Source organism: Dermacentor variabilis, chromosome 2 (assembly GCF_050947875.1).
Source record: "Dermacentor variabilis isolate Ectoservices chromosome 2, ASM5094787v1, whole genome shotgun sequence".
Classification (NCBI taxonomy): domain Eukaryota; kingdom Metazoa; phylum Arthropoda; class Arachnida; order Ixodida; family Ixodidae; genus Dermacentor; species Dermacentor variabilis.
In genome coordinates, this window is record NC_134569.1 from 99,066,636 (window position 1) to 99,083,910 (window position 17,275).

Here is a 17,275-nt window from a genome sequence, read left to right on the forward strand (position 1 = left end):
CGGCATCTATGGCGCCAGTGTTTATAATCAGTTCTTTTTTCTTTTTTTAGCCTTCTTTAGCAGACGGCTAGTTCGTTCTAGTTTTGGTTAATCAATGCCCCCTTTAATATGAAATGGAGAATACAAACTCTATGGAGAATACAGTGGAGACATAGAGAAATGATGAAAACCTTCGGGATGATTTTTTTTTTCTTTTGGGGGGAGGGTACTGAGAGGCATCTGTCGGGTAAAAAGAGCAGCCACGTGATTCAAAGGACACTTCTTTTTTATTAACCACTGTAGCTATTTTTCTCATTTCTGCCAGTCGTGACTCTCACTGAGAATCTGGGAGTTTCCTCAGAAGGCCCGCTAAGAACGGTAAGCTTGAATTTTTCTTTTTTACTCTGGCCGCTATCGGCTGTCAGCACGGTACGTGAATTTAACAGTACTGTTGCTTGTGCCGCTAGAGTCCCTTGGTTCGTGGAAATCGCGGCATCGCTATCGGTTTAGTGCGAAATGGGTCCATTTGTTAACCATTGTAGATAGCAACTTTCAGTCCTCTAAGGAGTGTTGTGGTGGGAAGCCCGCATCGCTTCTCGTCTAATGAACATGAACAGTTCGGTGATAATGTTGTTACAGCGAATATCATTGGCCCTAAGCAGCGCTGGAGACGGTCGTAGCCAATGAGCACATTTGTTATATGTCCGGTTGCTGCCGTTCTTTGTTTTTTGTGTGCGTGTGTGCGTGCGTGTGTGTGCGGTGTGGCAATAAAGTAAAAAGGACTTGGTACGGGGCCGGTGGCTGTGAGTACGAGCGAAAGTTCCACATATTCTCGGATTTATTCACCTTTTGTGCCTGTTTCTATCGAGCGCTTCCTTGGCGCGCCGCCTGAGCTTCCATCGCGCTCGCGTTCCGAAGCATTCTTTTCCCGAACCAACTTGAAACTCGATACATCTAAAAAATTATCGTCTCATTCTGTGCACCGAGACGGAAAGCTCTATGTTAATTTGGGCTCGTCGCTTTCTTGGGTATGGGCTCTTGCGAATTGTTAAATGATCCCGGAGATACCGGCCGAGGAGGAAAGAACAGATGGGGGCATGTCTACTTCGCTGCTTTCCACTCGCGCAGCCGTTCTCCTCCGAAGCGCTCTGGCTTGGCGGACGACTGACAGCGGCAGAATAGTTATCCAGACTTCACTACTATTATGTGCACTTCGTTTCTATCGTGCGATTCTGTGCAGCTTAACCTCGTCCCATGATTGTGGTGTTAAATTGTAAGCGCCCAACCGTCGAATGTTTGGTGGTCCTTGAAAAGGTGGTGTGCTCAGCACAGTTCAAAGTCGGCTCTCCCTTTCTTCGCAGCTTTCGCAGTCTTTCGATCGCAGTCTTCCGATCGTTTCTTTTTCTTCTTTTTAGTATACCCGATTTTCGTAGTATCCATGTACTATACGTAAACGGAAACCCGTAACTGCCCACTCTGTGGCGCAAAGAGGCTCATTTTAAATTGCACGCTCGGCTTCGTCGACAACATATCAATATGGCGAGGCATTATTGTTTGGCTCGAATCACTGTTGTCAGTTTTTCTTTCGCCCAAGGTCATGTGCTCAAACGAGACGTAAGCTAACATGCTTCTCGGTAGCAGTAGTCTGCGGATGGTCTGCCTAGTTAGCGGTAAACCGCGCACCGCGCTTCGGTGTCCCTTGGCTGTTCTCGGGTGTATATAGACGAACTATGCGTGCCCTGAGTGCAGTGACGCTGGCTGGAGTGCCCGTATCTGTCTTTCAACGAGCCTGTAATACCCACATTTGCTGCCCCTGATGATGTGTATGTGCTGTGATTATTTCGAGCGTGCCGACAACATGGTGTTGCCAGAGTCCTGTCACAAATCCTCGGCGAGCGCGAAATTTTAACGTTGTCTTCTTGTTTTCGTCACTAGCCACTTGCTTCGTAAAATTGCAACGGCTGTTCACACACAGTTTCGTTAGCAACTAGGTTGGCCGGTATAGTACCATACATGTTGCAATTTTTATTCTATCGTTATTACATTCTAAATTTTAATGATAGCGTGTGGCCTTCAGGTGCTCTCAAAAGTAATATCATGGTCATTTGAAAACATTTGGAAATATGTTATTTGCATTGTTGCCGTTATGACAAGCAGTTGCACTGTGGAAAAAGAGTACTGCTGTTTTACCCAAGCACTTCTGAGTTCAGAGGGGCTATTCTGTAAGTGTCCAACTAGTGGACCTGTCCATTTCATCTGCCATGGAAGTACTGATTGGCTGAAGGTGCCTGTCTCCTTCTGAGGTGTACCCCAGCCCAGCCAATTAAAAATTCAGCAGCAGACAAAATGGACATGTCCACTAGGTGGACACTTACAGAATTGCCCCTCCACCCCCTTTTTCTGCAGAAGAGTACATATGATATTAAAAGCTTAGTGAATATATAATTGGTGGTACAGCTTGCATGTAATTCTTGAATTTAACACAAGTAGCCACATTAAAATCTGGCATATCGCAGGCTGGAATGCTAATCCTCACCAATTAAATCCTCAATATACATGCAGTGGAAGAGGAACACAAAACCTGGAGAAAACTTGTGCGTTCTGTCTACTTGCTGCACAGAAAGTTTGACGTCTTCGTTATTGTGCACCCGTATTTGGTTGCATTATTTGTTATCTGCGTGTATTACGTCAACTAACCGCATAAACACGGGAAGGCGGGAGATGGAAATTCATGACGATGAGTAAAATGAGAACAAGGTAAAAGCGGAAGCCGACGTTTCGACAAGTCGACTTGTCTTTTTCAACGCGTCATATGCTTTCCTATATACTGTGCTGAGAAAGCATATGTCGCCTTGAAAAAGGCGAGTCCACTTGTCGGAACATTGGCTCCTGCTTTTACCTTGTTCTTGTTTTACTCATCATCTTAACTAACCGCGTGATACATACTGCTCTTTGAAAACAAAGTAAATGTTCCAGCAGAATGTTGCTGTGTCAGGACTGTCACAGCCACAAAGAAATGTTTTCTTGGTTTTGCTTAATTAATGTATTCGATCAAAGCGAACATTCATCAAAACTGCACTTTGAAAGCAAACTGTTAAAATCTATCTCATCACACAGTGCATGAAGACCCCTTGTGAAGGTTGTGAAAACATTCCCTCCATTTGCAAATTGGTCCTGTTGAAGAGAATTTTGTGTTTAAATAAAGAAGGTTCAGAAAAACTGCAGTGAGCTACAAAAGTTATTAGGAAGCAAAAAAATTGCTTGCTATCCTTTTCTTCAGTAGGGCCATATTTTACAAAATGTAAGATTTCACAGCAATTCCAGGGTTCCATGTGAGCTTCGACCAAGGATATTGTTTACACTACACAATATGTCAAATTGCTTTTTGTTCACTGCAGGCAAGTGCATGAGGTGCTGATGAAGACTGTAGCGTAAATCAACATACCTAGCAGAATGGATGTCGACCCACCACCGCCTCTCGGCACAGGCTCTAACCTAAAGCGTTCGTCGAGTGCGCCCATGATCAATGTCTTGGGAAACACGCCCACATTCAGGTGAGCTCCAGCAACACTTCTGTCGCCACACTCTTGGGTTGATGACTCCAGGGGACATCGTTGCTTTTGTGTGATCTAACATCCAGCGTGAGTGCCTGCTGAAGTTAATAAGGACTTGTGAATGCACCGAGAAACTTTGTTAACTGAAAATAACAGTAGAGGGCCTTGTTTCATTCCTTTCTTCATATACACTTCCATCTGTTTGAATGCTTTAAGTGTGCGCTAACGATATCCCTGAAGGCGATCAATTGGCGAATGGGGCTTCTATGTAATCGACCAATATATTTTGAGATGTTCAGTCAATATTTGTCTGCTCTCCTGCCCTCCCTTGTAAAGGGATGTCATTAACCAGACAAGATCCTAAACGAGATCAACGAAAGCGAACAGGATCACCATCATAGGTGGTCCTCTTACTGGTCAGTTTTGGTTTCATTGACCCAGCCGAGACAAAATAAGTTTTCGCTTAGATCATGTGAGAACTTCCATATATCATATTTTATTGTCCAGCTAGATGATGCCTGGGATCGGCTTTCCACTGCAAATAAAATGCACAACTATATCAGATGAATAATTCAGAGTTTAAGAGAACTTTATTAATTGCATGCTTAATGCTTGATTTACTCTATATTGGATGCTGTCACTCAGGGCAATCAGATAGTAAAGGTCTCCGTAAATTACGTTGTCCTAAATTTGAAAATTTGCTGAAAAAATAATTTTATATCTATACGTGTGCATGTTAGTGTGTGATGGAGTGCATGTACATGTGATAACTGATAATTTTGTTTTGTGTCATGTTGCATTAACATTAAATAAATTAAACAAGAATTTGTGACTATTTCAAGCTGGATTTGAAGTGAGTGTGCTGTATGTAGAGGTAAATGCTTTATTGGCTTCTATTTTGCGATCACGGTGATGTTACCAAGGAAGCTTGCTGCCTGTAACGTTTTCCTGTCATCAGCAACACGGCTATATTGAATGCCATCAATCTCAGCACTTGGCACAGAACCCAGCAGGAAAATGCGTGTTGACGTCACTAAAAGGAAGGTCCAGTGCACACCATCTTTTCTGTCGGTGCACATAGAGCACATGTGGTCACTTGGACTCACTGGCTTCGGTGTATTTTTGCACTCTTTAATTGTCTGCATAGTGGTTCCGATAATGACAAATGCTTTCATTAAGTAAGTGCTTCTTGGAGTCACATTTTGTTTTTCACTTATAATTCAAGGAAATAGTGACAAGTTATTGTTTGTTGCCAGGCTCCAGTGTCCTTACCGCTCAATTTTAGTGCTTGCCTGCCTCTTATGTGTAATGATTTTATACATTTATATTCAGGAAGTTTGAATTTAAATAAGTAATCTCACAAGGACTGCGTGTCTGATATTTGAAGGGTTAGTTGTTTTCTCTTGGTCTACTGTCCTGGGAGTGGTTCTTTACTTCTGCTTCCTTTTATCGACCCCATAAAGTTTCCTGCAAAGAATACTAGAGGGAACTCTGACACTGTAAGCATTATATTACGATGAAAATTGGGGTTACTGCATAGATTTTAACCTTTATGCTTGTGGCTTCAAACATTCTTGTGATGTTATTCGTTGCGCTTTATCTTTCTAAATTTCCAAGCACTCATAGTTTTCTAAACACGACGAGGCAATTAGACAATCATTGACATTCATTATGAATTATTGCGTTTGTAATGCAATATGTTGTTGAATATGAACAATTTGCAAAAACAAGAAGCTGTTTGGAGCCAGAAAAAAGAAGTCTAGGCAAATCCATGTACTAACCATCATGCTGGCCTAACCACCATACTTGCGGCTGCTGTAGATGCTAACACAAGGGTTCCCTGCAGTGATTTTTGTAGGGAACTGTGATAGAGCTTGCTTTGGTAAAGCTTTGATAAGCAGCTGTGCAATAGATGTAGCTTTTTGATGAGGTGAAGAGGTCAAGCTTCCTATGTGTGAAACATCGCCTATGGATGAATATTATTATTCTTTCAGTGTAGATGTAACTGAATCTGTTCTGTTTTTGTTGTGTGCTTGTATAACAGGGAGGCTCTCTCTCCGCTGGTGCTAAGCATCCCACGAACGAGGCGCTTCAGCGCAAGCTTCAGTCCCAACCACTCCCCTTCGGTAAGTCTTAAATGAAGCGGCTTCGTAAATAACTCTTGAATACCTTGTAACTCTTATCTTCAAACTGCACTATTGTCTTGCCAATGAAAAAAAGCGAGTGCTTAGCCTGTGATCATTTGGTTTGCGGCTTCCGTGTTTATGCGCCTGCCACTGCGTGCAAGCTTTATCTTAAACTTGGTGCTACGCATTAAAGGAATTGTCACCTTTCTCACAATAAATAACCTCCATCGCACAGTGATAACCATTGTCAATCTTGCTGGCATTGCTTTTTCTTTCTTTTTTTTCTTTCCCCAGGTGATCTGCTCCCAGTGGTTTTTCTGTAAGCAGTGTTTAGGTGTTTGTAGCATTGTTGAAAGGAGCATAATTTGTGCCCTACGCCTACTAAAAGAGAGAGATAGACACTCTGTACTTAGTAAATTTGAAGCTAGGTGTATTGTAATATGTAAAAGGCACAGGGAAAGAAGTATTTTAGAAGGGGAATCTGTCCAGCCGTAACAGTGCATGAGAGCAGGGTGATAGCGTCACGGTTTGGTGAGGAGGAAATGCTGTTTCCATTGCAGCATGACAAATGACACAGCAAACGCATTCCCATTGTTTACATGCTCTTCCGTGGGTGTGACACTTAAAAATTTCAATATCGCCCCATATTTTGTCAATTTTTCCAGATTTCACTCAATGGTGTCAAGAAACAGAAGTGATGGATGTTTTAGCAGCAGTAATTGCTTTATACTGCTCGAATTACATGCTACAGTGCCCCTTAAACGAACTACCAGCACTGTTCCTGATGCCGACCCCATGAATTAAAGGGGCACTAAAGGCAACTATTAAGTCAGGCTAAAGCGTTTCGCGCAGAAAACCGTAGCAACATCTGTTGGGTGCCATCTTACTCACTGACAGCAGTAAAGGGTGGTGATGGTGTATGCAACATCACCACTCCCAGTGCAGGGGCGGGTTATTTGAATTGTGCTAAAGGTATGAAGACCCTTCAGACGCAGTTTTCTCGTAAACAGTCTTTTCTTGGCACGAAACAAGTGCTGCGAGCTTTCTGGAATAGTATTTTAACAGTCCACATCGACTTGGTATCTGCTAGTGTTCCTTTAACTCGCTCACATGCTTTTGCTCACTTACACAATTAAACTTGTATTTTAATGAAGGAGCAAGAAGGAATAACTTGCCATGGAGGCATTAAGTGGTTAAAGTGTGTTGGTGGGCTGTCGGCAAATTTATTACTGGTGCTGCGGGACTTATGCCATTTAAATATGCTAAGTCCTACACTTGAGCATTTCACTTGATTATACAGGAGCACAACTTTAATCGCCAAGAAGTAAGGAAACTGCTGCATCTGATGCTTAACTTGCCACCTTGCAGTCACCACTGGCTGCAGTGCCATCTCGTGTGAGCCAAATCAAGCATGAGGAAGGCATGGACGTCATGATCAGGGAGACTGCCCATGAAAAGTATGCCTTGCTCATTGTGGTTTTAATTATTTCATCTGGGTCTTGACGTGTGCTTTGATACCTATTTACACCCTGGCTGCAGAGCACTCCAGCTGTAGCACTTGGTTTCTGATGTGGGCAAAATGCACAGATTGCTTTTGCACGCGGATTTAGGCACACATTTAAAAAAGCTAGGGGCCAACGTATTAAACCAGAGCCCTGTGCTAGCACTTCTCTAATGTTACAGGTGCTGCTGTGGGGCTTTAAACCCCTTGCATCAGTCATGTTTACAACAGCCTGGATTCATAAATACATAGAAAGGGCAGGAGTTTAATTATTTTTCATTAAGATGGGAAAAATGCACAGCATGAAATTTACAAAATGATTTAGTAGTCGCTGAACAAATATTATGAGACGAGACTTCTGACGTCTATTTTATAATAAACCCGGCAATCTCGATATGTAGCCACTTGCTTTGCAATGTGTAATTAATAATTCTTTTGCATTGCTTGCATCCTAAGACAAGTCTGATTAGATCTAGGCTTCAAAGATGTAAATAAGCGTAAAGTGTAGAAGGAGCCGGAAGATGGACGTCTGGGTGGTTGCTGGAGCCGCCAGTGTGTCTTTGTGTAGCAAGTTCTTGTCTTTTGTTGTTTGACAGCAGTTATTTACCAATATAATGCAAATTTCTGTGGTGGCTTTGCATTTTACAATTTGCTACATGCAAAATAGTCAATTTTTCTCCCACACCTGACATGTTTTTCTAGGTTTAGATGTGCAGCCTAAATTTTTCGGTGTAATGAAGTTAGCAGAAAAATTTCAAAATTTTTTTTCTTTTGCACTGTGCATATGCAAATTCCTGTAACCCCACAGCCTAGGCTAAAACCTTTTCAGTGATAAGGTCATTAATTCATTCATTCACTCATCTTTTTTTCTGTTGTTTGTATACAAAGATGCTAAAGACGCAAATTGTGGGCCATAGCTTTGAAAAAAAAGGCTTTTTAGCATGTTTCACACATAGGCACTATCGACATTCTCTGCTTCCACATGCCAAAAGTTATTTCTATTAAACATCGTCAATTTGAATTTTTCTTCCACATCCAGGGAGGTGCAGTCAAAGCTACAGATATCTCAATCCTGGGATGACCTGTCTTTGGTAAGTGGTCTTAAGTAGCTAAGCTTACTAGCTACTTGCGTGGTAACTCTGCACCTCACATTTGCTACAATATAGTGATATGAGCAGTGGGGGGGGGGGGGGGGGAACACAGGGAATAATTATGAAAATATAGAGATGGTTACCTCAATTAACTTGTGCAGTCATTGATATGCTGTTAATCTGGAGGGTTTAGCATTTTCATAAGGCCATGTGACTGTATTTTCATTAAGGCACAAGTGCTCTCTTGCAGTTCACATCTCCAATGTCAAAGTTGGCAACACATAGCTTCTCGAGCCTGAAGACAAAAAGTAGGCTGCTGCTTATCAATTCTGTTAATTTGGCATTGATGGGACGGCCCTGATTATTCTGCATTTCTGGCCATGGCTGTGTTGCCTCCACTGCCCCATTGCGCTAAATTGCTGTCTTGCTCATTTCTGTTTGCTTTCTTTCTTCCTTCACTCCAAATTGAAAGAATGCATGCTGATGACTTCTGACCACAGTTTCATTAGATTAAGTTCAAAGCCTCACCTGAAGACATTAATTACTATGTCTAGCATTCTATGCCTAGCATTGCGACTGAGATTGAACCTTGGAGCACCTTTGTGAGGGGTAGTGCCATGTGAAAGTGCTGGTATATTGTTCTGTGTTCAACCTCAAGCTGATGGCAGTTCATTAACAACACACAACAATACCTTTGCAAGGGATTTGCTAGAGTATAATGCTGCTGCTTGGTAAGACCATAATTTGAAATGCCCATGTTTGATGTGAGCAACTTCTATTGTATTTGTCAGCGTTATGTAAATTCGATGTGCGGACTCTCGCATGAAATATGCTAGAGGATGTTTGATATCTATGATAATGCAAAATCTTTAAGTGTGATCTTAGCAGTTTTGATTGTACTTGCTGCTTTTTGCTGATAGAGGTGCGGGGCCGTCTGTCTTCTGCAGGGTGACAGCTGTCTAGGCGATGGAGGCAAGCGGCCCCGGTCTCTCACCGACCCCCTTCACATATTTACCCCGCCCCCGGGCATCTGCAATTCTCCCTCGCCAACACGTGCTGGCAAGGTCTCCGCCTTTATTTTATCTTCCACTGGTTTCTCGCGTGAGGTCAACTGACTGTGTAGGCAGTGTTTGATGCGGACAGACAGTCGGCTATTTTCAGAGCCAGTCATTTTGGGTACGTGGCAAAATCCTAGTTTAGGGCACATGTTGCAATTGCGTAATTCAAGCCAGGCAATAAGCCAGGCCACCAGACGGCCAGTCAGCAGCCGGCCACATGCGTTTTCCAGTCAGCACTGGTCAGCAGTTTTATTTTTCTCTCTTCTGTGATGAACAGTGCTTCTGTTGGAACTTATTTGCATTCCTTTGAGTTTTTGTTCAGTTCTCGTTGGCTTTCATTGGATCGTTGTCGTCTCTGAAACCATGCACATTGCTTTCTAGCAGTGGGGTTGAAAACCATTTCATAGTTAAAGCACTTTGTATAACACACCCATCACACGGGCCTCTTTCGATCGCTATTGAGCTTGCTGTACCACAATGGGCTCCCTTCTGCAGCTTGCACAAAGGAGCCAATCATGATTGAGAAATTCAATCTCGATTGGGTTCGAATGATTCCATGCATGAATACCCTGTATTATCAAGGTATAGCACATGCTGAGTCCTGCCTGCTTTTAGTGTCCTGTCTGCAGCTGTAGTGTTTGCAATGACTAGTTGCAGCTAGGGTTTGTTTTTCTGTAGAAAGGAAGGTTAGAAATAGGAAGTGTGGATAGCAGAACAAACCTCTTCAAATTATTGTTCCTGCACCTTGTTAAAGTCAGTCTGCTCTGTAGTTATACTGTCATTTCAAAGAGTATTGTCTGTGTTTGTGTGAGCACATCTTGCGTCGTAGGTAAGAAAAGAAGGAATGAACAAAGGGACATTTTCTCTTTATTTTGCAGCAATGCTTTTCGCCATCTATGTGTGCTTCAAGCAAGCAAGCGTTTTCACCTAGTCCCAGCCCCAGTCCTACAAGGAAGGCATTTGCAACGAGGTTAGTGCCACTCCACCAGATCACCCTGCAAGTTCCAGCAGTGAAACTAGAGGCATTACATTTACAGTTTGTTCACATGCTAAGCTGCTCTAGAACCGTGCAACTTGTTATGCACTTGAGGCACATTGTTCACGTGGAAAGCTTCCGCCGTGAAACCGAAAACAATTTGCATTACTCATGTTGTTTTGACATTGCTTTGAAAACTTGTTATTGTCTTGCTTCTGATAACTTGGGACTCTTAGTTTAGCATACGGAGAACAGAAGCCAGAGTTTAGCATTTGCTTCTTTCGAAATGTATGGTTAGTTTGGAAAATACTGTATAGTTCCTTCGAAACAATGTCGAATACAATATTTTGAAATTCCGAATAGTTCCCTTTTAAATATGTATAGGTAGTGTGTAGTACAGCTAACTTCCATTAATTCAACCCTGACTGGACCGATGAACTTGATCGAATTATCTGGCAGGCCGAATTAAACAAGATGCAGAAAAAACGCCAATACCCACTGCTGATTAATTTGGCAGTAGTAGTTGCCCAATTCTGACATGCCCCCAAATCAAGTGCGTGTCCACTTTTCGTGTGTCTAAAGCAGAAAATTACCATAGAAATTACATTAGAGCACCTAAACAAGGCGGAAATATATTACGCACCCGATTCTTGAGCACAAAAATAGGAGAGTCCACTATGTGTTTGCACAATGGCAGCTGGTTTCGTAAAGTCAACTTTGCCGCAATACATGTGTTATGTGGCAAAGCAGACAAGTGCTGCAAAGGCAGATTTTGTTTCGTATCAGATGACGCAGCACAGGCAATTTACGGCCAGTTTCTTTCTTTAAAAAAAAATCGCCTTATAAATGGGTACATTCAGTAATCAGACATATTGAGCAATGGTTGTTTGAAAATCTTCCTAGGGCTTGCCGAAAATAGTTGTTTTCGACGGGAGATGACGTGTGTTCAATGCATTCACTGTCTCCCCCTAAGACAGACGCTGCCCCTAAAGGGGTCGCTCTTGAAGTCGCCATAGGGGTCAGGTGCATAATAGCTGACTGGTCAAGTTCAAATTATCCGGCGAAGGCCAATTTTAGGATCAAAATAACGAAAGTTCGAGGTCCATAGAAATGCATGAGTGTCGGCCGAGAGCTCAGTCGGGATCGAATTAACAGAAAACCGAAGTCGAATTAATGGAAGTCTGAGGTATTTGGTTCGTATTCAAGTCTTCAAATATTTGCCCAACCGTAGTTTATTGCTAGCTGATACTCATGGCAAGTTTATAGCATTCACATAGCACATTTTGGGCTTTTCTTTTTTTGAATTGTTAACAGCATGTTGGCGCTGTAAAGTTCTTGACATTCTTTGTCTTTCTTGCTGTTCTTTCTTTTTTCTCTTTGCCCTGGAAGAAGTCAAAGCCCCATCACGCTTAGGCCAAGCCAATTTCCTGTCAAACGAAAATGTGAGTTCCATTTCATACCAATATTTTGACAGTCATTCCTCGTAGTTGTACTTCAAGGTCTGTGTCATCTTGTGGCTGCTGATAAAAATGTGAAGGGCTTGCAGACATAGTGTCACCACTCCTTGCGCTTCACTGTTGAAGCAGTTAGCAAATTCTTAAACCGTATACGAGGAAGAGTTACGATGCTGCTACTGCATAAGTAAACGAGTGGTCAGGATAAAGGACTCGTGCATTCAGTCGACAGCAGCTGTGACTGTGCGCGACCAAAACTTCTGCAGTGTTAGATAGAGTGCAAGATCTGGCGGCTTGGTTACCCATCTCTAGAGCCGCCAGTTTGAGCAGACCAACTTTGTCTCATTACTTTGTCTCCTTATACTGAAGTTATGAAAAATACTTTGAAGCATTCAAAAACTTCACGCAAGTTGTATGCACTATGTAGACTTGATGCCGAAATGGCCACACTTGGAACTTTAAAGAAAACATTCTGAAAAGATCATTTTAAAATTTTATCGGTGTGCAACATGCACATTACTTTTGTAATGCACAAGAAAGTGTCCTCCTTTGCAGCAGGTGACAGGCTAAGCTTGTACATGTCAGTCCATAGCCACAGGTCCATACTCGTGGGTCAATGCGTTTTGCAATTTTTGGGGTTACCTTTGTTGGCCTATGCAAGTCTATGCAGTAGGTAGTTTAATTTAGTGAATTTTCTAAAGAAAGAAGACGCACTTCCACGATTTCATACTTTTGAGCACGTGATGGCCACACCCCAACTTTTTGTGCAAGCTCTTGATTAAAAAAAGGCTTGCCTGTTAAGTTCGTCTATATGGCATTTGTGTAGTAGTGGTGTTACTGATAAGTAAATAAACAAAATTTTTTTTTTCCTCACAGCACTGCCATGAAAATACTCTAATGAGATCACATATAGCCGTTTCATAGTGACACTGCCGTAGTTACACGATTGTAAGTCGACTTAAATGTAAGTCGACCCCCCCCCCCTTCCATATTGTGTGCGACAAGAAAAAAAAAGAGGAGCATACCCGAGGGCGCATTTGGTAACGAAAATTTATTAATGCTGACATGGTCACTGGACTACTCATCTTCACTAGTGCTGCCATCGTCATCACTGCTACGGTCCCACAGTGCGTCATCGTCCAGCGAAATCACACATTTGGCAAACGACCGCACCACGATATTTTGTGGAACAGCAGCCCACGCCGAATGCACCCAACTACACGCAGCCGTCAGGGAGGCTCTTTTGACAAGTCCGGTTGGTGTAAGTTCGCGGTATTCTGCGACCAGCCACTCATTGCACATACTCACGGCGGAGCAGGTTCTTAAAAGGCAAAGATCCGGGCTTGTTTCATGACTATGTCGCACTTCACTGGCAGGGACCGATTGCGCATTTCAGTGATGTACGCCGTAAGCTTGGCCTACAGCTCCAGAAAGCTTCCAGACTTCGGCACTTGGGAAATTCCTCACTTGCCGTCACAGATCAAAATTTCACTTCGCTGCAGTCACCACTCTTGCACCACCCGTTCAGAAACTTCGAACTTGCGGCCTGCTGCACAGTGATTTCTTTCTTCGGCTTAAAGGATGGCAGCCCTCTTGAACGCTGCTGTGAACGAATTCTGAATGATTAGTGTGCCTGGAGCACTCATGACGACTGAGGAAGCATGGAAGTAGCACATAGCCGGCAGTCAAGTCAAACGCGTCAAACCAATGCCTTTGGTCAAACTAAGAGCATAGAGAAAGGTAAGAGCTACAGGGAAAGAGAAACATGTGAGCGGTGTCTGCTCTTGCAAGAACTACCAATACTCTCCGCAAACGCCGCCGTTCTGAGGGTGCCGCTGCGAACGGAACAGCAGTGCTTCCATCAACTATCCTCCAACTTCCATCGACATCCCACCGTGAGTGTTGTGTGCACTGTAAAACTCTCAAAAATGTTGAAAAACCCTTCCAAAAAGCAAACAAACGCGCAGGATAGCGAAAAGCTACTGGTAGGGCCATAGAGCAAACATAAAATTGTAACTACGTTGTAGCTCCCATTGGTCTCGCTTTTTTGGCGGTGCCATGTTTTGGTTTCAAATGTAAGTCGACTCCCCCACTTCAAATTTTCAAATGTTAAAAAATAGGTCAACTTACAATCATGTAAATACGGTATGCTCTTGAAACAAATTCTGCCGGTGGGTAATAAGCCACTATATTATTCCATTTTATTTTTGCTCCTCAATAATGTCCTGTAACTGCATTCAAGCTTACCTCTTTTGCAGTCATTTACAGTTTAACGTAACCACCAAAGTTCTCTGTTTGCAGAAGCTGATTAATGTGGCCATTTGCTAATCCTCTGTTTGCTGTAGGCGTTTCTGCCGATTAAAATTGACGCTAGCCATATATTTTATATATTCTATGTTCAGTGTATATGTATTTGAGAAATGCTGTATTTGATCGGATGAGCATACTTCTTTTCATAATCAGATCGCAATTTTAACACATAAAAATTCCACAATTTATATTTCTCATACTTTATTTCAGCTGCAGTTGCTTGCTAGCACTTTCGTAGCAGCCCTATCTGTCAGAGCTGTGGCCCCTAACCCACAGTTCGCAGTGAGTTGCGGCCATGGTGGGTTCAGGCCAAGGGGACAGGGTGTGTCTTTAATTTAAGGCGTTGCAATGGCAGAGTGTTCTGCACTGCCGAGGCGAAAACCGCAAAATGGGAAAACACGCAGGAGGCCGATGAGGGTTCAGCTCACCTAGCATGGATCCGTGCTCTGGCCATGGTGCGATCATTCGCTCTCAAAAGCAGGTAGTCAGTCGCTCTCAAAGGCCAGGTGCTGCAGGGGGACAGTGTGTAGTGGTCTTCGTGGTTGAGTTTAGTTGCGGCCAGTCGCAAGCCGAAAGACAAAAACGCGTCGGGAACTGTGCCCCTCCTGAGCGGTGGAGAGGGAATCTCCTCGGTTCAAAGAATGGGGAAGGAGGGAAAGGGGTGACCTGGCTGCGGTATTGTGTCAAGGCGCAAAAAGCAGCGTGAATGTCGAGGGTGCTTTCTCCCTGCTACTCTCTGCAAGCGAGCACGTGATTATCACATGATAACCGAGTGCGGCCACTTCGAAGATAACGGAATGTGCGGGCATTCCCACAACTTTTTTCAGTGAAATTGCAGGGTGTTCTTATTATGGGGTGTAAAAGTACTAGCAAACATTGAGTAATGCTGAAAACTGATAAAGTAATTCTATAGGCCAATATATTAAGGTGCTTGCAACATGCTTTGATTGACAAAAGGATCACAAGTAACAGATGGAAAGTTTAGTGTGCAGACGATCAACAACAGAAGAGCACAAGAAATGCAGCTTTGAGATACATGGCCAAATCAAGTGCCAATCTAGGTAGGTGTAGTCTTTGCTGGATGGCAGTACTGCTGAAAAAGCATAAAAATTTCCTGTTTGGCTGTAGGTCGATATGCGTTTGAGCACACAGAAAATTAGCATGGGTTATATCAGCTGCGTATGCATGAACATGACAGGTAACGTCAAACAGTTCGACCACTTGTAACATAACTGCTTGTAGCGCAGGATCGAAGATACTGTGGTCTTTTCTGACTCCCATTTGTCTTCTCATAGAACTTGATGTGTACGCATACCATTTATAGTGCAGCTGCGTGAGATGAAATACGGCTTGTAATACGATTGCTGGAAAATCCTGCAGACATGCGAAGTAGTGAGCTTGCTTCTCAACGAGATGCGCTGGCCGAGGGGACAGTGACGAGAGTTATGTGTAGAAGGAGAGGCAGGGTGAACAAGGAATGGAGGGGGAGAAAAGGAAATGCGGCGTTAGCGTGCTGGCTCAGTGGATGTACGGGGGGGTTGCCTAGGCGATGGAGAAGCCTTTTGTTCAGATTGTCAGTGGCGCTCGGTTTGCAACGAACGCATGTGCGTTGTTGCTCTTTGGCTCTTCGTCTGTGTGCATAAATTAATTACTCGCAGACTTCTTTTAAGCCCTGATGGTGGTCTCAGAAATGTCTTATTGGACAGACTTTTACCATTTTGATGGTAAAATCACTTGGTTGTTTTTTACAGCTCTGGCTTCACAGAGAAATCAGTCAAAAGTTCATTTTGCGATCGCCCGTCAAGATGCGCATTGTTTTGAGGTGCACATATCAGGTGTGTGACCTTGACTTTGTGATGCTGTCATTTTAGATTGTGTTCCACAAATCAACAGTTCTGTGCATTGTCTACACGTGACATTTCACCTTTCCTACCAGTATGCCCCCATACAAACTTTTGCTATATGTGCTTCGTGGGAGTTGCCGGCTGGTCGCCCGTGAACCTTGCTTCACGCATGCTACCGTCAGTTCAGCCTGTGTGTGTGATCTTGTGCCAGATCTTCATGTATTCGTCTACGAGTATGAACGTACATAAAGGGTGAGCTTCCCTTAACAGCATGCTGCTCGACACCCCCACCAGCTAGGCCTAACCAGCATTGTCTCGTTGGGAGTCAGCGGCCAGAGTTGTGATTTCATGCAGAGTTAATAAAATGCTTTGCAGGGGCTTTGCGGCACTTCGAACGCAGACCAACCACCTCACGCACGAAAGTGTAGGCAGATCCCACTCGTGTGCTTCCATTTCCGGACACATGCGTCTGCTTGGTCTACATGTTTAGCACGGACACAGCCTTTGAAAAATGTTGTTTTGGTTATAGTGTGGCACTGCTTATGGTGCAGAAATTTGCAACTCTGGTGACTTGTGTTATAAGTGGTCTATGCTGTATCCAGAAAGGTAATTCTATTTCAGCCTCTCTCATGTTTGAACACATGTAGGCCACGCATGAATCCTGTTTTACTGAGTGAGACAGGCAGCATCATACCAGGTTGGGGAAGGCTGTGGGAGTCTTATGTGTGCAAATATTTGATATTCTTGAATATTCAGTCGAATATGTACTATTCACTATTAACTTCAATTAGAATTTCAACATTTGAAATTATTTAGATCGGCGGTTTCAGTGAGCAGTGTTGCGTTGCCATTGACCATAGGTCAGCAGTGTGGGAGAATACTCACTCAAACCCACTCACCATAATTTTTCCAGGCCCCGCACTCGCTCGCATTCATGCTCACCTCCACTCACACTCGCAAGCACTCACCTCTGGCATCCACTCACACTCGCACTCGCCTCCACTCACACTCACTCGCACTCACGCCTTTGAAATGAGTGCGAGTGAATGTGAGTGAGTGCATTCATAAGTGAGTGTGCTGCCCTCTGCTGCTGACAGTTTGTGTTTATTCATAACAAGGCTTCCAGTTTAGCACCTGTTGCATCTGGAGTGCGCCAAGGCAATATATTGGGCCCAGTTTTATTTTTAATATACATGAAGAATTTGCCATCCCGATTACATGGTAACATTCGTGTGCTTGCTGACGACTGTTTTTCGTACCGCCAAATTGATTGCAATGAGGATCACCATATACAAAGTTCTACCTTTTCTTGGTGTCAAGAGTGGCAGATGACTCTAAATGCGCAAACATCAGTAACGCTAACAGTAAGTAGAAAAAAACTG

The 17,275-nt window shown here is 43.4% G+C and overlaps 1 protein-coding gene across 4 annotated transcripts in view; it reads left to right on the forward strand.

Moving 5' to 3' along the window:
- The first annotated feature begins 163 nt into the window (after positions 1-163).
- Positions 164-17,275, forward strand: part of LOC142572371 (P2R1A-PPP2R2A-interacting phosphatase regulator 1) — a 46,413-nt gene continuing 29,301 nt past the window's right edge. For 2 of the 4 annotated variants that reach the window (XM_075681449.1, XM_075681452.1), the window contains exons 1-8: positions 164-357; positions 3,378-3,533; positions 5,578-5,659; positions 7,028-7,116; positions 8,200-8,251; positions 9,199-9,315; positions 10,188-10,279; positions 11,675-11,727. In XM_075681449.1, the coding sequence (XP_075537564.1) occupies positions 3,433-3,533; positions 5,578-5,659; positions 7,028-7,116; positions 8,200-8,251; positions 9,199-9,315; positions 10,188-10,279; positions 11,675-11,727 (586 nt within the window). In that variant the 5' untranslated portion in view covers positions 164-357; positions 3,378-3,432. Of the gene's footprint in view, positions 358-396; positions 783-3,377; positions 3,534-5,577; positions 5,660-7,027; positions 7,117-8,199; positions 8,252-9,198; positions 9,316-10,187; positions 10,280-11,674; positions 11,728-17,275 lie in introns of those variants that run through there. The other 2 variants (XM_075681450.1, XM_075681451.1) reach the window with 2 other exon arrangements.